General features: G+C 32.4%; 1 protein-coding gene across 1 annotated transcript in view; it reads left to right on the top strand.

The window, feature by feature from the left end:
* Positions 1–8663: 8663 nt before the first annotated feature.
* LOC118743127 overlaps positions 8664–24311 on the top strand; it is a gene marked incomplete in the record, with an annotated part of 118629 nt that continues 102981 nt past the window's right edge. Inside the window, 2 exon segments of the mRNA XM_036475648.1 lie at positions 8664–8694; positions 23515–23635. Coding sequence (XP_036331541.1) covers positions 23519–23635 — 117 coding nt within the window.

The following is a 24311-nucleotide window of genomic DNA, read 5'->3' on the forward strand; positions in this document are numbered from 1 at the left end:
TTTTTTTTTTTTAGATTTCGTTGACAATTTGTTCAATTCCTGTTGAGCATGTTAATTTTCCTAAGTACTCAATTACCCAAATAGTTATACACCCACTACAACAGACAAGACATACGGGTATGTAAATACAAGCCCCGTCAAATTATGCGTGGAAAAACGTTTGACAGCCGCCTAAGGAAATATAAATTAGAAAAAAGGGAAAATCCCAAGACATACATAATATGGAAAGAGATACGTACGCAGCTAAGCTTGAGAGGGCTCGTAAACTAGATAGGGTAAGTAGTTCAAGTAATCAATTTCCTGTCAATTTTTGTGAGCTCTACATTTTAAGGCTTGCTTCAAAGCATTTAACTATTTATATATCTACATCACATTTTTCTCAAATTGTTACCCAAATATGTGCGCATGCATGGTAATGCATAAGTAAATATGAATGAATTTGAAAAACATATTAAAGCATTATCTGCAATTGACACCCATATATGCCTGTATGTATGTGCTTCCATAAATACACTTGTGGGCGACTCAGTTTCTCTTTCACGAAAAGTAGTACGCGCTTGCATTTTAGCTGCTGCACCTATATGACGTAAAGTTGCATAAAAATTGACAAATGTCAGCACTATTGGCAGCAGCAGCAGAGACACATACATATCTACATACATACCCTGTGGGGAAAATCTCTAGTTCTGAACTGGGGCGCTTCTAGTACATTTAGACCCAGTACTGGTTCGCGATAAATCTCTTTTGCATGCAAGCAACTGGCGAATTTAACATGGCGATGTCCTAGGAAGTGTCAATTGCCCCCCGCTGCATCACTTTTTCGATAGTTCTGAACTAGTCCTAAATTCTATAGTTCCGGACCAGTTCTAAAATCGACAGACGAAAGAAAAAAGTATCATGATTTTTCAATCTTTTCGGTTCTTCCGTGTGTGCGATTTTACATTATTTTCAAAGAAACGTTTTTGCAATTTGAAATTAAATTTGTTGAAATATACGTTTACATACCTTGCTGTAGCTGACTTTACAGAGGTGCTCGCTGTTATTGGTTAGATTCCATACGGCCTCAAGATGTTAATATGTTAACACAAAGCTTTGTTTTGTATTACCAAACTAAGAAATAGCATCTGCGAAGCACAGAATAGAAGCGTATTTGAACGAAAAAGCCGCCGAACACATATCTATGTAAAGTAAACAAGCCCCCCGCTGCATACCTTATTCGATAGTTCCGAAATAGTTCTAAATTCGACAAATAGGATCTAGTTCGTTCTGCATCCCTTTTTCTATAGTTCCGAACCATTTCTAAATTCGTCACTTTAGATATAGATTTTTAGTGAAAAAAACTGAAAACATTAGTTTCTTAAAAGTACCACTTTTCGCCGATTTTGGACTGGTGGGTATCTACTTCCTATGGGACTAGTTCCTTTTTGGCGATAAAGACCTAGTACGGAACTAGAAATTCGTTTCACTAGTCCGCGATTTCCCTGCAGGGTATATACATACATACGAGTATGTATATCTCTCTGGCATGTGTACGCGTTTTGTTTAGCTTATCATAGAAGTAGTAATAGCTGTAAGAGCAGTAGTGGCAGTCGCTCGTTTGAAATATTCAATGCGCCCACTTACAGTTCGCATTGCAATGACAATAGGCGCAGGCGCAACGTAGGCATTAGCATTTATGATTTCTTCGTACTTATTTAGCGCAAGCGCATAGGAGTATATGTCTATATGAATTAGATAAGTTCATGCATATTGTACTTATGTATGCTGATAAAAATGCATTGAAAAATTAAAAATGCTCTAAATTAGTGGATGTCATATGCATGTAGGTGTGAATCCATTTTAAAACCACTGAATCGGTTTTTACCGCTTGGATTTTTGAAATTTTTATAATTGCATACACAAAGGGAGCTAAAAATATGTTTCTTTTGATAGATTTATTGTTTGGGACAATAAGGTCATAAGCACACAGGTCAGCGACTCAAAAAAAATTTAAAATTTTGCTACTACTAGTACTACTTAGCAATCAATAGCATCGATTAAAAATTTTTATCGAGCCATTATTAGATGGTGGTACAAGAAAATTTATCTGGCTTCGATAGTAAAGAAGAATAATGCTGGCTTAGCTTTACCTGTCAATGTAGGCAGATAATACATACAGCTCAAGAAAATTAAGGGTGCAAAAAAAATCTGTGCGGAGAAAACGGCCCACCATGCAAAACATGAGAAATGGGCAACAATCGTCAATGGCAACAAATTGGCGACTCGCCGATTAATTGATGAATTTGACAAAGTTTCAACATCATTCATTTTTATTCCATTTTAGGAATATGTTATAAAAAAAAACCGAAAATTTTCGCGGCAATGGTATATAAATGAAATATTAAAGGGAATAAAAAGATTTCGCGTAACTATTACCTCTAGCAATAATAAAGCGATAAGAAAACTCATCCAGGAAAATAAGAAAACGACTCGACAAGTCGGGTTGCCTTCGGCGGACGTTGTGAAGCGACAGGCAACAAGAAATCGATACGATAGCGATATTACCAGCAATAAATTTATTGCCGACGGCTACATGATTTCTTATTCACGGCAGAAAAATGTCTGGCGGGGTATGTCCATGATGAAAGCATAGCAAGGTTGAACCGTTCTCTCAATTCATCGGCCATGAAGTTCCCCAGTACTTTAAAATTATATTAATTTGAAAAAAAGAATTGTTAAAAATTATTTATTATTGTTTGAGCTTGAAAATGAGAATGTGTGTGTGAGTTTGTGAGTAACATTTTAAATTATAATGCCTTATCACGGGTATGTCTAGAAAAGTATTAAAACGGATACGTTTTCGGCTATTTTCTAAAAAAATTTCGATCAATATTTTCGTTCGATTTTTTCATTCTGAGTTTTATAAATGCTTTGGCATACTTAAATCTCAGAATTTGGTTCAAAAACGCCCTTCCTCAACTGGAGGTATATTGAAAATATATTCGGATAGGGCGTTTTTGATTCGACGATGCTCAGATAGAGCATTTTTCAAGCAAATTCTCAAGTAGGGCATTCTTGAAAACTTTTATGAGATAGTGCGTTTTCGAAGTGGCTGCCGAGATAGGTCGATCTTCCACTCAGCCGTCGTTGTTGTTTTTAAATAACAAAAATTTAAAACGTTTTAGGCTATAAAAAATTTAGGAAAAAAGCACTGTCGGCTGGGAGCATACAATTTTTCTTTTTATGTGGATCGGCCCACATTAGTGCATGTGCTATCGAATTTTTTAAACAGTAAAAATTCAAGCAAACAAAGAGTAAAGCGCTACTGAAAGGAAGTTTACTACAGCGTACATAGTAAAAAAGTAATAAATTCTACACGTTAAAGTATGAATATTTAAATTTACATACTTTATTTAATTACATATATATGTGTAGATGTGTATTTTTAACGTTTAAATATTACATACAAACCATATTCATATATGCCGCTATACACAGATGAATATCTTTATAAAGAAAAGCCTCACGTGCAACTCATAAAAAGTAGAGAAATGAAAATAAAGTAGCTGCAATAAAAATGTATAATAAAAGCAACAATTTAAGCGTGCAATGACGCACGCAGGCGCATACAATTTCACATGCATAACATAGACTTGGTATGAAAGGCCTTTCTTTCGACAATAACTTATTTACAAATTAAATGCAAGATGGCTGAAGCGCACATACTCACATACATACGTAGCTACACACATACATATGTACTCCTTTGTATGCCTACGTATAGGTGATTGACCGTTTAACTTGTGTGTTTACAACGTAGACAACAACAACAACTTAAACAACAACAACAACAAAAGTGGCAACAATAATGTCGCATCTAATGAATGGTACATGCATTGCAATACATCTACACACATATGTAAGTGCAGCTGAATACTGTTACCAGCTGATTAAAATAACAACAATGGCAAATGACGATTGGTTTGAAAAAAGTCAACAACGAAACTCTTGTAATAATAATTATATTTTACATAAGTAAATTCATAGTTATGTTTATATGCACACATTCTTCAACAATCGCTGATAAACCAACAACTGAATTTTCAAACAACAAACTTTATGGGTGCTGAGAAATCGCTTTTCAAATAAGTCATCGGTAAATGAAAAATAAACAAAGTGCATTGCAAATTTCACTAGATTTACAACGGCGTGCTGACCACTCATTCACTTTTGATAGCCGCCTGGCAGAAGTTTTCAATTGGTTTGTTGTAACTCATTCAAGAGAATGGATTCTTAATTAAATATTCAACTAGCATAACATACTAAAGAGAGAAAAAACAAATAACTAAACATAAGAAAAGCTTTAGAACTCAGCGCACTATGAGCACTTTACTCCGGCCAAACGATTGGCCATTTCTCCTCACGCTGCCATATGCACCTCGCATAGCTAAATGGATTACATATTTGTATATTATTTATCAAGAAATTCACATCCGATATTCATTCATAAAAATTTTTTCGAACTACGCATGTTTAGAATGTCAAACTGACTGACAAGTTACTAGCACAATTGATTGTACTCAGGCCTACTATAAGTTAATGGTGGTGAAGGAATGTCGAATGATTCAAGACTTCAAGTACGTTGCTTAAGTCTTTCGATTCACTCCTTATGATGTACATGGCGCGTTCCATACCAAAACAGACGAAGTTCACACTTCATGAGTTTGATATGTTTAAAATTTTTAGGGTTGATGCATAAATATAAATAACAAATAGACATAAAATTTTTCATAAAAAATTAGTTTTCGAAAATATGCTATCTCAAAAAAAAAATTGAAAAAAAATCACAATGGTAGCTCTGAGTATTGCGCAATATTTAAGTATAGTATTATGGGGCGCACTACACAAAAATTTGAGTTATGAATTTTTCTTTATATTGAAGTTGAGTAAAATGAGTACATTAATAATTTACAAATTTTAAAAATTTTTTTTTTTGAGTATGCAGTGCAGGTAGCCCATTAAAATTTAGTATAATAAAGTGCAAGTTTTAAGCTTAAGTTTAATTCTATTTGAAAACGGTTTTGCGCATTTTCTCCCATAAGAAGAAAGTGCAAAAAGCCGTCAGCATAAAACATATTAAAAATCAACGCAATTTTGCAGAAGCTTAAAACTTGTACAATAAGTACTAGTATTTTATGCGCTATAAGACTGCGTACTCAAAAAAGTTCTAGAAGAAAGTAAAAAGAAAGTGTCAATTTATAATATACTCATTTTATTCAACTTCGGTGAAAAAAAATTCATAACTCAAATTATTGTAGAGTGCACTCCATAATATTATACATAAATATTGCGCAATACTCACAGCTCCCATTGTGATTTTTGTTTTAATTATTGTTTTGTTCAACAAAAAGTTTTTTGTTATCAAAAAATTTGTATGTGAAAATTTTTTCAAGAAACAAACTTTTTTTAATATTTGTTTTCATAAAAAAATTCAATGTGTGTTTGTGTCATTTTTTTTAAATTTTTTCCTCGCACCATTCTCGAGATATTGGGAAAACTATTAAATTGATTTGTTTTTGTTTTTGGTGCTGTAAAGTTTTTAAAAAGGTATTAAGCTCAAATTTCATATTTATGTTTATGCATCAACCGTAAAAATTTGAAACAAATCAAACACATGAAATACAACTAGTTAAAAGAAACTCGTTTATATTTCCAGCTGCTGCACTTGCATATTACCAAAAAAAAACAACAAATTTCAAAACAGCGAAATCAATTGCCAGCCATTCACTAAAAAAGACTGCAGATACGAGTACAAAACTCAAAATCATGTATCACGATTTCTGAAGCAATCCGAAGCCGATTGACAGCGACAGATGACTTCGATCTGTGCAACCGATAAGCGCATCTTCGACCATCTACTTGTCGTCACTTGATTTGCAGTCATCGCTCTTTGAGTACATACTTTCTATTTCAGTTCAGCAGGCGAAGCAGTCACTTCTTCGTTCAACGCAAAGCGGAGCATATAACATAAATATACATACAAATAGTTGTGCACATATGTATGTACAGTCAATCAATAAAGTTTAGGTACAGCGATTTTTTTGCAAAACGGGTCACCGTTTTTTATTTATTTTTTTTTTGGCAAATTTTTTATGAAAATATGGTTCATACTACGACCAAGACTCCAAAAATCCGAGCTCCAAGCCTTGTGCAAAATTAAAGAAAATTCTGCAATTTTATCAAAATATTACACTTTTTAATTAGGTTCTTTAGAAAAAAACTGGGTATGCAGTTTTTTAGTCTGAGGTAACTAGGCCTTATCAATAATTTTTGGCAAATTTTTTTGTTGAAGGTGTCGTTCGATTTCTCCATAAAAATAAAAATCTAACAATTTTTGATTTTGAGAAAATGAGCAGAATTTTCTTTAATTTTGCACATATTTTTATAAAAAAAATAAAAAAATTAAAAAAACAGTTGCCCGTAATACGCTAAATCCCTGTACCTAAACTTTATTGATTGACTGTATGTACCTTCAGTTCGGCTTAAAGTTATAAAAATCAGCTTTTGGCAGATAAATATCAATAACAATTTCAAATTCAAGCAAGAAGCGCTGAAAAATTAATGCAATACAAATACGAGATTCACGCGAGCTCCCCCTTTAAGTTGGTAAATATTAGTCGAATGCTATTCAGACATTCGATTATTCGATTGCAGCAACAACATACAACGCTCCCACATTGTTAGCTGTTAGCATAATTCGTGCTTTGTTTTCTTGTAATCGTCGCACCATTATTACGATTACAACGTTATCGTTTGTTGTTTGCTGATTGCTAGCTGTGGGTTTGAGTTTGGCTTTGGTTGCTGTCACTGTTGGCGTGGTTGTTTTTTTTTTGTTGTTAATTTTTAGTGTTTGTTGACAAAATGTCAACAATGTGATTAGCAGCTGTAATTGGCATATAAAAGGCATGTAATGCGACAGTGTAAATATGTATGTATGTGAATGGTATGGTAACTGTGAAAGGCTTCTGCTATGCACTGTGGTAATAGAGTATGAAAATAAATAGGAAAATATTTGATAATATTTTTTTTTTTCAAATACAGTTATGATTTTGAAAAAGGTGCTAGAAATAAATTTCTATCTTCATCGATGGTTATTATAAAATAACTACAGTACGAAGTGATTGGATTCCTTGTTTTTTTTTTTAATATACATATGTATATAGGCTAAAATTTTTTGAAGTTCGCCACCATTTTTTCGAAGGTTGCGCTTTTTGTGTGCTTCACAACGATGAAAGAAAAATACATGTTTCACAATTTTTCGAAATTATTTAGATTTTAATATTTTTCTCGCGACTGGTTATACCGATATTTCTAAATTTTTATACAGTTAAGAATGGTGATGTTTTCTCTTCAGTTTTATATTTTATTTGGTGATACATTTTTTTTATAAAATTAATTAACATTTTTTTAAATGTTACTGACATCTCAATGTCTTTAAAATCGCGTTTTGTGCTGATATTGTTGTACGTTCTATTAGCAATTATTTGCATAAAACAATTGCCGGAATGCATCGAGATGAAGTAATTCACACTTTTCTCTTGACGCCCAATGTATTTTATATGGAAAATAATGAAATTGGTATCTCAAGCGTGCGAGACTCGCTGTCAATCGAAACTTGTTGAAAAACTCATGCGAGCTAAATATCTACGGTAAACGTTTTCCATACATATTTAAATATCGATATCTGGATACGATTATTTATGATTGACTTTTACAGATGCTCCAATATTCTTCTGGAATTATTTGTTTTGGATATCTTTATCTATATTTATCCATGCTAATCGATTTATACATTTGTTGGCATATTAACGATATTTTCCTTCCTCATTTAACCCAGATTTTTTGTGCTGTCTTACACATGGTCTTTGCACATCTAACTGATCGATAAAGATACTTTCCAAAGCGAAATTGCCAGATTCATCTTTAATGCAGTTGCATAATATATATTTGTAGCCTGGCACCCGTGCTATATGTTCCGGGTGCCTCATTATGATTCAGGGTTTGTCTACAATCCATGATTATTATTGATATGGATTTGCCACTTTAAATGCTGTAATAGTTAACTGGCAATCCAAAAGATATTGTATATATCTTATACATAAGTAAGAGTTACTACAATAATCGATCAGACCACCTTGTTTCTGTAAAAGCTCTTGCCAGTTAGGGTATCCACATTCCACGTTGAGGTCTGAGGAATCGTTTTATAAAGGAATGGAGGAATCATTTTATAAAGTCCAATGGCTCTTAGAAGTGGTCCTAGTAGAGAACGTAACGGTTCTTTATCATAAATTAACCGTTAAAATTGGATTTCTATTTTTCGATAAATTTTTTTTTCTCGATTAAGAATATCAGTTAGATTTGGATTTATATTTATTTCATCATATTATAACCGTTACATTCAAGTTAATCTTTCTAGATCACTAAAGATTTAAAACAGCAATATAAACGCAGACTCTATTATAACGGTTAAAAATGACCGAAAAAAATTAATATTAAAATTAGCGATTTTGCAATGATCTATGTGCAAATATGTGTGTATTGTACAATGTGCATGTAGACGTGTAATAAAAAAATATATCGTAAATAATAATATTTTTTTTCATTACAGGTAACTACGATTTGATAGCATTTATTCAAGATTTAATGAATCTGTTGGTAAGTTAAAGCTGCAATCGGATATAATTGTCTTGGAGAAAAGTAGTTTTACATAAATAGTAAAGTCCAAGTAATATCCAATTTTAAAGCTTAAGGAAATTTTTAAGTTGACAATTTCCAACATTTCTCATAATTTCTAAAAAAAAATTGGTTAAAGCATTTAAGGCGTATAAATTTTACAGCAAATGGCTCTTATCTTTTGAGTCAAATTGGATTTTGAAGCTATACAAATTTTATAATTTTACTTAAACTGCCTGTCAATCTTTTATACAATATAAATGTTCATCCCTGTCTCACACTTAGATAGTTTCCCAGGCCATATTTAAGTATTATGAAACCATTTTGCAATGCTCAGCTACACCCAACTACGAATGAAAGTAAAAGTGGAAAAACGAGTACGAAACGAAGCATTTAACTATTTTGCAAAAATTAATGCGCATACATTTGTACAGTTATGTATATATGTAATTAAATCAGATTTAATTGCTTTTACATCAAAAAGCTCCCAGTCAATTAAGTGTGTTGTGAAATTTTTTGATTTGTAAATATACATTTTAATATACATTTTTTATTTTAATGTTGTAAATCACAAAATTTTAAATGAAAATTGCAAGGGCGTGGATGAAAATATATGTATGTATGTATATATATGTATATATGTGTCAAAATCATGGAGGTGGAGAATTTCAGTTGTAAAGAGGTTTCTACCCAAAATTGCAGTAAATTAACAATGTTATCGGGTGCAATTACCAGCCGAGGGCCGATCGCAATTAGAAAGAATCCTTTCTTTATATTTTTTTACTAAATATCGAACCTTGGTTCTACCGGATATCAGCCAAAATACAGCCTTAAACGTTTTCAAGAATGTGTGAGCTTATTAAATAATGCAGAATTTTTACTACCGAGTGTATTGTGGCATCCAGAAACTCCGGCCCGATACTACAATATCTCAAGAATACTGAATTAAATGAATACCTGAAAAACTAGCGACCGTAATGGATTTCTATATTTCTGATTTTTTATTATATTTGATTTTTATTTTTTTTTACCATATTATAATGGTTATAATGAGATTTAATTTTTTACATCATAAAAGATTCAAATCAGCCATAAAACTGCAGTCCCTATCGCAACGGTTAAGAATGATCCCTAAAATATTAGAAATCAAAATAAAAAATATTTTTTATCCAGAATTTAACGGAAAAAATAAAAATCTAAATTTAAAGATTAGTCTTGATCGGAAAAAAGAAAATTAAAAAATAACGATGCTGCAAAGATATAAAAATAAAAATATTGATATTTAACGATAATTTTCGGACACTGCAAATAGAAATGAAAAAGTGCCAGCCATTTTCTACTTAAAAAATACCAACATTGGCTACCATTTTTTTTTTTGCCTTAAAAATACAAAACCAAAATTTTCGGTTTTTCTTTGCTTGAAATTTTAAAAAATAAAACTTTTAAAGTCATGAGGACATCATGTCTTTGACCGTAGTTTTTCTCCCTAAAATTTAGCTAACCAACTAAATATATTTAAATCCTAACTATATAGGTACAGTACGAACAACATTCTATACTAAATATATAGCACACATACTCACTGTCACCTCACATCTCTGTCAACTTCAACCATCCCCATCACTGTCACAGTGACCAGCCTTACAATGTCAACACTTGTGCGTACATTCGCCTTCATGTCCAACTAACAGCCAATTCCAACTGTCAGCCGCACGCCAATTGTTTTGCTCTTTCTTTGGTACATTTGTGTAAAGTGCGAATTTCACAAGCATCACAAAGCTTCTTTGCAAACACAAACAATCACAAATAAACAATATTTATATTTATACAAATGAAACAACAATACAAATTTTAAATTTACACACAACAAAAAAAAAATGTAAATTTGTACAGCGTACACTTAGTACATGCGAGAATGCCGACAGTTAAATACATAGTTATGTTTGTATGTAATATGCAAAGTGTGAATAGCCGTAAGTGCGAGCCTTTTGTCATTCATTGTTTGTTATTCGTTATTTGCATTTAGTAGGTATTTAATATTTGCCTTTCGGTTGTGGGTAAACGATGATGATGTTGCCGTTAGGTGTACTGACCGCAGGTGTCAAATTATGGACATGAATGCTTTATTGTATATTTATTATTATTGTTGTTGACATTTTGCCGCTTACAATGGCTAACAAAGAAATGGACGAATGTGATGAGGTAATGGGCAAATAAAAATAATTTGAATATTATAAAATCTTTAGAATTTGATAGAGATGCGAATTTATAAATTTACAATACATATGTGTAAATTGCCCAAAATAAATATTTTATATGCTGCATTAGTTCAGTGCCTAGTATTCGCGGACTACCTACATTTTTCAATCCCAGTGAGAGCAATTCACTTGAAAGAAACATGACGCCACAGAATGATGATGAGCGGCAAATGTTTTTATTCTTCTCTGAAAATTTTTTGTCTTGAAAAACTTCTAAATTGACTTCCCTGAAAATTTTTAAATTTTTTTATTTTGTGGCGAACAAGCCTATACATTCAATACATTTGATTTTGAGCTGTTTAGCTAATATGTAATTTTTCGGGACTGCAGAGTTAGTAAGGCGGCTTCACTGTCGGAAAAACTCCCCAAAACATCAATTCCATGAATGTTTGCTTGGAAAATAGAATGGATCGGAGAAATTTAAAATGCATTGTTTCAAAAAAGATAAAGGTAAGTGTTTTATTTATTCTCTTTTATATGCAATGAAAGGAAAACTTTCTAAGTCCAAAAGAAGCACCGAAAATCCGACAAGGCCAAGATAGTACCAAATCTTTTAATATATATCAAATCTCTCTGATTCATATGGAGTTTTACTTCGCTTTAAATAGGCAAAATGTTGTATTCAAAGTTTCGCAAAATATTTGCAAAAAATGGCTATAAGAAGTTTTTTCCTCTCCTGTACAATTCTTAAATTGGGGCTTAGCAACTTTTCATTCCAAGCTAGCGATATATATATGTATGTTTGTGTGTATATAATATATGAAGGCATTTTTCGTAAACGTCACTGCACTGTAAACGTGTTTGCACTTTGCTGTCGAATTTCGAAAAAATCGAGTAGGAATTAAAAAACAGCTTTGAATGCATATACCATGTTTTAAAAAATGAATTGAAAGCAGAGAGTAAGTTTTCCTAGACTCACCGAATTAGTGTTTATAAGTTTTGAAATTAAAATTTTAACCATAGTCAATTGAAACAATTTATTAGGCTTAAAAGGAAAAACCAGGGGTGCGTGTAATGGGCTATACAGCCCATTTATTTATTTTTATAAAAAACAATTAGATGCAAACTCGAATTTACCTTCAAATAAATTAAAAAAGTCTCCCTAACCACTTAATAATAATTTAAAGTCTCGCACCAACTCAGCTCTTAAAAATTGCATTTAAGTTTAATCTTTCATTTAAGTTTCCTATTTCCACTCCAAAATTTTTCCTCAACAAAAATAAGTTAAAACAATATCTGCTTCCCATTCTGACACTTATTTACTTATTCAAGTGCTCCCTAAAATACAAGGGCCCTTTTCCCAACTGGATTTAAGTTTTTCTATGAGCAACTCGACGGTTGATCGAGACAACTAAATGCAGATATGCAAATTCCCTGTCAACAACTGCAATTCTAGATCATGAATAAGACATGTACACACTTTTAACTAAAAACACATTGCTCCATACATATCTATGAGTACTCGTCCTACATACTTATTTATGCAGTTTACTCACTTCCCTTGGCAACATTTTGCCTCATTTGTATGCTCGAATGCCTTGAAATTTGTTGACATTGTATACATTATGTATACATACATATATATGTATGTTTGTGATCTTGTTTCATCTTTTTTTTTTGTGGATTTTTTTTTTTCAGAATATCAACTTGTATGTAACAGTTTTGCAAAGTAAGCGTAGCACTTACGGTCTATAATGCTGCATATAAATTTTATCTACAGCAGTGTCGCGTAGGCGTTTCGTTACATTCTAGTTGCTCATTCGGTTGCTGTGCTTGACTAGTTGCTATGCTGATTGGCTTTGATAGCGGTTTATAGCCTTCTGTTTGTGTTCGCCTTCGCACTGCAGACGCATTCACATATGCACACACGCATACACATGCATACATTTTATTCTTTTCTTTTTGACATTTTGCTATGATGTGTTGTGTTGAGTTCTCAGCGCAAGTTTGTAGCTTAAGTCTTTTGTTCGTTGACGCTGCTTTACCCTCTGAGGATGAGCAGCATATTAATGCTTGTTTTGATTTAATTATGTCAGCAACTATTTTATTTGCTGCTTTATTTTTAAATTGTTGAAGATCGTTTCAGAGGAAATCACTTTTTTATGAAGTTTGAGATTTTTTTTTTTTTAATGAACACGTGTCATATATGTATGTACATACATAACATGCTTTCAGCAGCAGGGAATTAACAAATTTATGATAAATATTTTATAGGTCCCGAGAATATTTAAGAAAACATTTTAACCGAAATTGGGAAACTAAGTATCTGTCTGTAAAAATATGAATGATATATTTATTTTGAAACAAATTTCCGTGAACTCTGTTCAAATTTGGCTTTGAAGCAAAACTGTGTCGCAAAACTGGATGGTGATACGCAAGATGATGCAACGCCGGATGGAAGCCGGTAAGGGGACGCAAGAAGATTTAGTGGATAAAAGTCTCACACTTGCGGACTATAAACGCCGTTGTAAAAAATATGCACCACAGATTCAGTTTAATTTTGAAAGTTTATAATTTTATAATTTAATAATTTTTTCCAATAATTTTATCACTAATTTTGTCGATAACATTATTAATACATTAATATGTTTTTCCGAATCAATATGTATATGTACGACTATGAAAATGTTTATCGATTTTTTATTGATACAATTATCAATGTCTATACCAATGTATTTATCGATCTTACTATCGATAGATTAATCGAAATTATTTTCAATTCATAAGTATACGAATACGGTAATCAATGTTTTTATCGTTACATATATTAATCTGCCTTCTCATCGCGCTTAATCATCTCACAAACATACGAAACTAAATTCTTATGTAAGTGGTAAGAGTCTTAAAATTAAACCTGCAACAATTTATTTTCGAGCGTAAAATTTACGATGTATGTACATATGTATGTATCTGTATTCCTTAGAAATACTTCAGCTTTGATTCTCAAAATTCGCAGTACCAAACAGGTAGAATTTATGCGCAAGGATTGTTATAAAAGTTGACAAATTTGTACAGACAAATTGCATTTCATTAATTATCAACAAAGAAATGTTTTTGGTCTTTAGCTGTTTTACGAATTAAATCTTCAAACAAAAAAAACACAAAAATTGTATGATATACTGCAGTTGTCACATTTTACAGCCCACAAAAAAAAAGCAATTTGTATGGATTAATGCATTTGGTCAGTGAGGAAGCAAAAGCTCTTTGTCACAACAACAAAATAAAATAAGAACATACTTAAGCTGCATGCATTTAATCATAAAAATTTATATTTCTTTAAAATGATAAAGTTTCCTCTTAATGGAAAAAAATTAAGTAGAAAAAATGTCTGCAAAAGCAAATGCTTAATTAAAATGGCAACTGCTTTAGTGCTTATAAAAATTGCACTTCATCTTAAAGAGTTCTTTGTCTACAGTTAAAATTGACTGGCAACAAGTATATATATGCGTATGTAAATGTAAGATGCGTAAATAAATAAACGCTTTTGATAACTTCATTTTTTGCCATTCTGCCAGCAACTTATGGCTTTGGGCACTTTAAGTCATCATTTCATTTGTTTTGTTTTTGCATTTGTTTTTTTATATTCTTCAGCCTCAAAATGCGCCAAATAAATAAGACGAATCACTCAACACTCCTGTACATGACTACATGCAAGTATATGTATGTATGTATGTATGTTTGAGTGTGGCTGCAAATATGTATGCAAGCATCAGCAACCAAAACCTTAACTCTTCCATGGCATGCAAGAATAAATTAATTCAAGGAACTCTTGTGAAGTACATACTTCCTTGATTTTTTTTTCGTGTTTTTTTTTTTTGGTTACTTTGCATTTGCAAATATTGCATATTTGAGTTTTTGAAGTGCCTTCTTTGCTCTTAATTGAATTGCAAATATTTGTAGTAGCATATTTTACTTAAAAGTAGCGGATGTGCTATTTATTAAAAAAATTCAGCGGAGTTTCTGAAAATCTCGATTTAAAATAAAATGATTGTATAAAAAGTTATGCAATAAATTTTTAATAAGTATCTCTGTAAAAGATATTTACTCTACATATTACTTTTACACTAACTAAATTATGAGGCGAAAATCGTCACGTTGGGTTAGTCCCTGGGCCGTAACGGTTGTAATAATAAGTTAACCGTTAAAGTTCCCGTTTTCCGATAAAATTTGACCATTATTTTTCATTCAGTTTTGTATAATTATTTTTGATTTTTATTTTTTCGATCAACTTTTCATCGTTATATTCGGATATAAAATTTGGATCAAAAAAGACTTAAGTCGGTCATAAAAACGAAGTCTTTATTATATTAAAATCCAAACCATCGTTTTTAACAAAAAAAACACATACAATCCTTATGATTTTAAATTCTATATAAGATCCGAATTTAACGCATCGAAAACCTTCGGAAACTATATACAGCTTTCTGGTTCACAAATCATGTCGGCCTGTGTTATTTCCGTTCTCTGGTCAGTACAATTCTTAAATTTCTGAATGTAGTTCTTACATCCGCCTCAGGCATTCAATTCAATTTAAAATACATATTGCCAAAAAATAAAGTCATCAATGTTTGTCCTCAGTAACCGAAAACACTTGCCATCCACTTCAACGGATTCGTTTGTGTGTTTACCTCATTTTCTTCTTCCGCTGCCTGTAGTACTCATATTCTCAATAGCATGGCTGTTGTTTGAAAGTGCCGGCAAATTTTAAATTTATTCCAGTAGTTTTGAAGTACTAAATTGCGAAATCTGCCGTTAGGCACTCACTTTTAGTATTCAGGCTTGAGGTCTATATTATTTATGCGCCTATAGCAATTTAATTAGAAACGGCCTCAAGCTCAGTAAAATTGTTGATTATTCTGGATTTTAACCGAGTTTAAAAAAAGGAGAAGGATATCAGTTCGTCGGAATATATATATATATATATATTTTTTTTTTTTTTGATGTATGTTACCGCATAACTTTGGACCACGTTAACCGATTTCTATAATTATTTTTTTAAAGGAAAGTTGTTTTTGCTTAAAAATTACTAGTGTTTTTTTATTGAAAAATTTGTTTTATTTTATTCTGTTAAAACAAAGTATTATTGAGAATTTTGAATTTCTGGCATGACCCCATTTCAAAACGAGGCTTTTTGTAAAACTCTTCTTATTAGCAGTTCAGATTGTTTGCAAACTAGGGGGGTAATTTTTGCTATTACTTTTAGTTATAAATTGCCAATTTTTGATTAATGATAATTAAAGTTTTACATTATCAATTTATCGATCCTTTATCTCAAATCAATTTATAAATCGAAGGTGACACGAATAATTTATTTATATTGATTACTTGATGATTTCTGAAAAAGATGTGCCCACTAACTTTTACGTCAAATTTATACTACAAAATTAATATCTTATCTTCTATCCTCTTCTATGTATATACTTATTTCTCAAATATTTTTTTTTCTCATATATTTTTGCTACCGCATGACATCTTCCTTAATGTTTTATCAAATTCAATGATTGAGACCTTATTTTGAAGATGAGAAACGCACGCATGCAAAATAGTTACGTTATTCAATTTTAGTTATTTCCTGAAACCTAATATATAAAATTTTATGAGTGTAACACAGTGGTGAAGCCCAAATATACCGCTCTAGGTAAAATTACAAACTTTTGGAAAAAGTCGCCACTTGCCTCAAATTCTAGTGGTTCAAATATATACCTTAGGTAAAATGTTACGACGCCTTTAGCGAATGAAGGAATTTAAACGATATTTTATTCAATAGTAATAATTTTGAGCAGGGTTGCAAACTGTCTAAAAATTTAAATACCTATTCACATAAAGCAAAGTTTCTTACCTAGGATTAAACGTCACTCTAGAACAGATCTTCCTATTCAAATTACGTTTTTGTTTATCTCTGCCGAAAGAAACTTTTTAGACTTTGCCTTCCGGAAAAAGGACCTGGAAAGCGCTCGCACCTCTTCAAAAATTGTCCACGTATGTAATTTGAGACTGAGCTCCATCGCAAGGTGGAATGAGTTTGAACTTGTTTCCGTGCCAGGACACTTTGGTATTCAATTCAATTCAATTGGTGAAATGTGGTTCTTCGGTGCATCACATGGGACCTTAACCAAGCATAGCTGCAATAATCGGGTATATCAAGGATCTCATTAATAAATCTTATGAGTGCCGTTTTGTAAAACCAAGTGCTTCCCGCTGTAGTAACAAAATTCCTTTTCAGCCCTGTTCCCTGGTGTAACTGATTACGGGGCACAGCCCATGGGGTGGACTATGGTCACCATAGGCATCTGTTTGGAAGATGAGAAAAGTATATAACATTTTCTCAGTTACTGATAAATAGGCCTTCGGAAGACTTAGGTGGTAAATTTTTGGATCGCATGTATTGAGATTGGATGGGCTACATTTTATTCCCTCGACAAACTGTTTAGATTGATAAGGCAGTCTGGTCAGTTTGCAGAGGAACAATGAATTTCGACCCCACCATTATATACCTATCCTTTAAATTATCTCTCCGGGCCTTAATTACAATGTCCACCCGCAAAACCATATTTATATTTCTTTACTTGGTGTTATTCTTATGAATTTCATATGGAAATTGGACGGAATAGTTTAAACTATTTTCCGAGTAATTTATTTAATTCTTTTTTTATAACCTTGAAGGATGTTATGTAGGAGTATTTTAGCTCGGGAAGCAATCTCGTCAGTTATATGGCATTTTCGCATAGCAGCATTTTTAGTTAACCCATGGTTTCCCAATCATGCATTTTTTTATTCATTATTAAAGCTTTTACTTTGATACATTTTACTTCGCAAAGTTTCACAATTCGATTTTTTAGCTACATATTATATATCTCACTATATACTATATCTGTGTTCGTATGGAAAAGTAGCTTATGTCGAAAGGCTGGCTTTAGTATAATGCGGCATTCCCTTTATTCTTTAAACGACAAAGAGGTTTTTGATGAGACTTAATAAGAATATTGACTTGCTAGTATCGGAGCTATTTCTTTCACGTTTATTTGCCAAAAGTTCTTCAACGGCTCACCACCAATGAGTCATTAGCAATCGTATGCTGCGAATGCCGATTTATACTAAAGCCAGCCTTTCGACATAAGCTACTTTTCCATACGAACACAGATATGTATATTTTACTAAGACGTATTCTTATTTTTCTAACATTTTTGTTACATTTGATATCAAATTAAAAATCTTAAGCATATATGTATGTTTGTATAAACAGCCGTCGTTTTTCTGTTTTAAGGAGCGTCAGCTTGAATCCATTCAAAGCTATTTATTATGCAATGCATGTATTTGTTTTGCTGTTGTCTTTTGACACAAACCACAAATTCAGCGGCAGCGGCAGCGAACAGTACTCACAACAACAACAACAAGAGCAACAATAGCTGTCAAGCGCATATTAAATGTGCCAACGCGGTCGTAGCCAAGCAAGACGTATGAATATGAATACATATGTGGGTGCGCATGTGTATGCCAAAACGTACATATGTAATCATTGTACAGGAATGTGAAGCGCTTCGGGTACAGGTGTTTCGCGGTTAACGCTGTGACACTTAGTGTTAGAGCCAAGAGCGCTGCTTGTCTGAATTCTGATTTCTCACCTCATTTGCAATTGGAAATAATTCTTTTGAAGTTCACTCAATTCATATTTTCTCTTACGCTGACATCGATGGCTTCCGCTGCGCTCATCATTGCTGCGCGGTGCGGCCAAGAAGGCGTTTCTTACATACAAAGAGAAAAAAAAAAAGAAAAAATTATGCGCGGGTGAGCATTGCAAAATGCAAATGTAGTGTTGGAGTGAACATAAGTACATTTACATAAACTACATACATACACATTTGTATATATATAATAGTAGTATGCACATTAGGACGTACCAGAAAATAAGTACGCCGTACACCGCTAGGTATCAGGCACTTTTGCAAGGCAATTTGGAAAAAAAATTTCGGCCGAACTTAGGGCAGCTCTTTTACATATTTCGTCATATCTTCGGAAATTACAGTCGAGTCTTTTAATGTTGGAAAATATCGATGTTCTTGTCTCCAGAAGACAATTTCTTTTGGTCCAAATTTGCACTTTAACGTACTAAAATTGAATGGGCTATAAAACTTCATACCTAAATTTTTTGTCAAAATTTGTAATAAAAAGTTTAAAGTTTTCGGGTGTAGTTGTTAAAATTTGTTTAATTTTTATAAATTTTGTACAAAATGCTGATTATGTAATGTACAAAATTTTTATAAAAAAATTTATATACTTTAAACAGACAAAAGAAAAATAGCCAAAACTGGTCAAAATATTTCTTTAACTTAATCAGCTGACCACAAGGTTGTTGGTGGAAAAATAAATAGGTACGCGACATTTTAACAAGTTTTTTACATTTTTCCTTTGTTTATATATTTATTATTTCTCTGAAAATGTACCTTATTATCTAACAAAAACTATGTAAGTACAAATTTCAAACTTTGTGCAAAAATTGAGAAAATTCGACAACATTTCATCAAAATGGCAAACTTTTAACCAGGATTTTTAGAAAAATGTTGGCATGCCGTTTTCTAACCCATTAGATTTTATCATAATAAAAAGCAAGTTTCAAGAGACTACGAGTTTGAGTTGATTTTTGGTAATTTTTTTTCTTGTTTCTTATGTTTTTTCCAAAAATTTTTTTTATATAAACGAAAATGCACAACAGAGTCAGCAAAAATAAATAAAAAATACAAAAATCATATAAAAGTCGCCGACGAGTTGCAACGAGAAGGATCGCCAACTGCCTTAACGGGACCTGAACAATTCTGTGGTTTCAGTTGGTCCTTTTTGAAACAAGCTGAATACTTAGCTTTTTTTTGATTCTAAATAATAGTTTTGAAATTTTTATAAACATTTACGTATTAAAATTCGTAAATTTTTTTATAAATATAAAAATGCGACCCTCAAGTTCGGGGGAAAAAAATATTTTCAAATTAAGCCGGAAAAGTACTCTAGATCCAGGACTGTACTTTGACCATTTTTTGTTTGTTTGTAAGTTGGTGCGATCTAATGTTAATACAAATATATTAATAGTATGCATACATACATATGTAAAAAACTACATACATAAATATTGTATCTATATATTTGCATGAGAGCTATTTTTTCGCCTCGATTAAAAATTATTCGTCTTCAGTACTCAGTTAGGCGTTTCTTCTTCGTTCCTATCTACCTCCTCCTCATTTTCATTGTCGCCTTCTGCGTTTTTAGGCGCGTACTTTTAGGCAGTCGGCCAAAACGTCGCTCAATTGTCAGACACTGTATTTATGGAACAAAAGCCACACACAATTCATTGGCTGTCAGTTGGTAAAGCAGTAACGCACTAAGCGATTCGCGGTGTAACGAATCGGAATTTAGTCAACAAATAAAAATATTAAAAAAAAAGAATAACTTTTCCTCGAACAAATTGCATTCGCCGCCGTTAGCGCACGTCACACCAACTAAGAATGCTTAACTAGAAAATATTACAAGTGCATAATTTTACAACTAAATGTGAAAACAGTGTTTATGTGTGTGTGTATGTGCATAATATTTCTTTCATTTCCTGTGAAACCACGCATTCATACACTTAAAGCATGGGAAAGTAGCAAATGTCAGCTGTGATTATTTTTTTTTTGCTTTACGTTTATAAAAGCAATTTTTTTTTATTTCGCCTATCAACCAAAACATCTTTTCCTGCTATTTGTGTGTGTGTGTGTTTGCGTGCTTTTATCAGTGCTTTAAGGTTTTTAAAAATTCCCTCAACATACTGACATTCCTTTACGCATCATGTGTTAATCTACGTGCGCGGGTTCGTCGCTTAAGTCTTTTGATTCGCCTACTAATTGTCTAGAACTAATTGTCTTACACACGCACGCATTTAAACAATTCGTCATAACACTTGTTGCTCATCAGCCAGCGTTCAACCATCAGCCGTCTTGTGTGCGTCTCGTGATTTATTGTTTTTTGCCTTCCGCCGTTTGCTGCTTCGCTTTGCTGTGCCGTGCCTTGTCCCCATCATCGTCATCGTCAACGTCAACCGAATGGGAGTGCTGTGGCTCATTGCAAAGTACCTGCCATGTACGGGGTAATAAAAAGCAATTTTTTTTTTTTACATTCTAAGTGTCGTATTTGTTCTTGCTTTTGTGTGCTTTACAAACATTCTTTATGTGTGTTCTACATTCGCGTGCTTGCCTCACTCAGGTGGGCGGTTTATGTGTGTATCTATGTACATACAAATATGTATATTCGCATACTCTCTTATTTTTAACGACATATTTTGCTTTAAATTTTTATAGCGTTTTTTGCCTTTCGGCCAACTTTCACCGCATTTGGGGCAGGTGTTTCGCCCTGGATTGGTATTTTTGAAGTGATTTAAGCGACTTAAGTGATTTTTTATTGAATTTTAGCTTTTATTTATTATGAATTGTAACAGTGAATGACCTGGTGACTTGGTTTTGTTGAAGATTTCATACATTTTATAACTTTGTTCATAGTAGTAAGTTTTTGTTGTTATTTTTAAGTAAAACATTTTTATCCAGCCTTTTTAAAAATATAAAAGTTTGACGCGGCGAACTCGTCCAACCGCATAAATATAGGTATATACTTAGATTGCAGTTTAAATTGTATACCGTTTTATAGAAGTCCTACTTCAGAGCTGGTCCTTCGTTTGCCACCATGTTTGGCTTTATGCCGACCATTCGGCTGGATATAAATATAACTAATTACTTTGCCTTATAAAACGCCGAAAATTGAATAATTTTGGCAAGCTAATCATATGCATTGGTAAAGTCTCGCCCAAGCCGTAGAAAGGCAGACAAACTGCTCGGCGCTTTCTATTTTTATTTTTTTTTTTTTATCCCGAAAACTGCGATAATGGCGTTACGCTTAAAAGCCTATTTTCCGGACTTATGCCATGTGATAGTTTTCGTAATGAATGGGTCATATCTGGACCGGCTTCTATTGAATTTTAGCCAAATTTTAAACGCTATTCCGATAGTACATTTTTTAGCCATTTATTATTATAGAGAATTCATGATACAAGGCGGAAGATGGTTTTGTATAGTTTGGGCATTTTAAATTAGCAGAAAGCATTTCTGGGGTTTTTAAATTAGCATGAGTTGTACATACGTTATTTCGTCAGAGCATTTTACCCCACTGTACTTGTTCCGAAAAAGCTTAAGAAAATGACAATTTTTGGAGATCAATATTACACAATTAATAGCTTTAGCGATAACTAACAATTTGTATGAATACTTTTCAGCATATTATCAAGTTATCAGATTTAATTTTTTTTAAACGGGTAGCGACCCCAAAAAATTATTTAAGAACTTTAAAACTTTCGTTGATGTCTTTATTTGATATGTAGACATACCTAGGACAAAAATTTTGATATTGAAATTTTTTTAGGATTATCCTAATGCGTAAGTAGGAATATAAAATCTCACATTTCATTTGCCATGTTTAGCTAAAGTAAATATAAAACCTCAGTTTTAGCATCCCAATTGCTAACTCACATACCTAAGGACATACATACATGCATAAATATGTATTCATGTAACTTGGCAGTAAAAATGTTTAAATAAAATATTAAAGCAATAAGAATGCACAAATATTTCCCACAACGTCAAATTGTCATTAAAACCGCGGTAGTAGGCACTTGTAGACAGTCAATCATCAAATCTGTCGGCATTGTGCTTTGATGACCAACAGTGTCGTCGCCGCGTTGCACTTCCTGGTGCACGCACCCGAAAAGGTCTTTCACCTCGCGCGCTCGGTGTATGCCACCGTCATCATAGCACGCCAGCGCGCTACCAACAACTCAACTCAAAGAAACCAACAAACACTCAACACCTTACAAACTTCAACAAATAAATATAAATATTTATTACTGTTTTGGACACAGGACATATGTATGTATGCACATGCAAAAATAAAAAAAAAACAAACCCACAGCTTTGAATAATGGCAAACAAACAAAAGTGGGCAATGGTTCATTAATTTTAGTTTTTGTGCAAATCCTTTTAAATGGTGTGTCTGCATATGAAGCAAAAAAAAAAAACAAAAAGAAAGAAGATTCCCCAAAAATCAGCATTCAAGAACTTTGCAGAAAATGTGTTTATTAATAAAATATACATATGTATGTATGTAGGTACATACTCTTGTTAGTTGGCTTGCTTTGCAAATTCTCGTCCTTCTTTGAGTATTTCTTAATTTATTAATCCATCCAAAAATGTTATTGTCATTCTAAATGTGCTGCGGCGAAATTCTCAAAAACTGCTGTCTCATTAGGCTTTATGCGCAAAAATTTGCTTTTGCTTTTGTTTGTCAGTCCGTGGTCATTCATAAAGTGTTATCTTTATTATAATTGTATTGTATAAGTACAATACAAGCAATTTGGTACGGTCGTAAGTTTACACTTAAATAAATTATACTCATTGCATTTTTCTTGGAAATTGGGGTTATTGTTATTAATTTAATATTTTATTAAGGCGTTTTCTTTCTGCTTCTTCTTTTGCAGCATCATGGTGTCTCGCCGCAAGATTCTTTCACGTTCTAGAGATGATCTGAATTTGGATCAGACTTTTAGTCCACAGGAAGAGGAAGAGGATGTGTGGTATCAAAAGGAAAAACTATACAAGGTAAGTGAACAGCTATAAATATTTTTTTTTTTGGTGTTACCAACAGCCATTAGAAGTTTTCAAATTTTATACTAAAGCTCAGATATGCTTCGTGCTTTCCGTTAAGTAAGTACTTTATTTGATTGAATTTGAAAAGATCTTAACAGTTGCTACGGCCTTAAAAAAATGAGGATGTTACTGGAAAACTTTGGACCACATGAATCGTTTTCGATCGATTTTGTGGAAAGGTGGTACATCAGGTGTGGTCTCGTACTAATTGTTCACATTTTTTTTTTGTTTTACAATAAGAACATTTTCACTAATTTGAGTAGTCTAGGGCCTGTTAAAGTGCGAAGGTCATTTTTATCCTCAGAATCCGAATCTGTTTGGGGTGAAATATATATATTTTTTCATTCTTTATCGAAAAAAAGAAGACACATATTTTTATCTTTTTTTTAATTGTTTGCAGTTATTAAACTATTTGTCGGAGAAAATCAGTTAAGGTATCAAAATATGCATAATCAAATTTTTACAGCGCAATTCCTAAAGTTTGACAACTATTCAGGTTGAAAAAAATAAAAATCAAACAAAGAATTAAAAAATAAAAAATGCGATTTATTAATGCAAACATTTTTTATTTTAATCTATCTTACACTGTCGTGGAAATCCGAGGCAAATACGCACATTTTGATACCTT

The sequence above is a fragment of the Rhagoletis pomonella genome, unplaced genomic scaffold (genome assembly GCF_013731165.1).
Source record: "Rhagoletis pomonella isolate Grant_MI unplaced genomic scaffold, Rhpom_1.0 Rhpom_scaffold_00007, whole genome shotgun sequence".
Lineage (NCBI taxonomy): Eukaryota > Metazoa > Arthropoda > Insecta > Diptera > Tephritidae > Rhagoletis > Rhagoletis pomonella.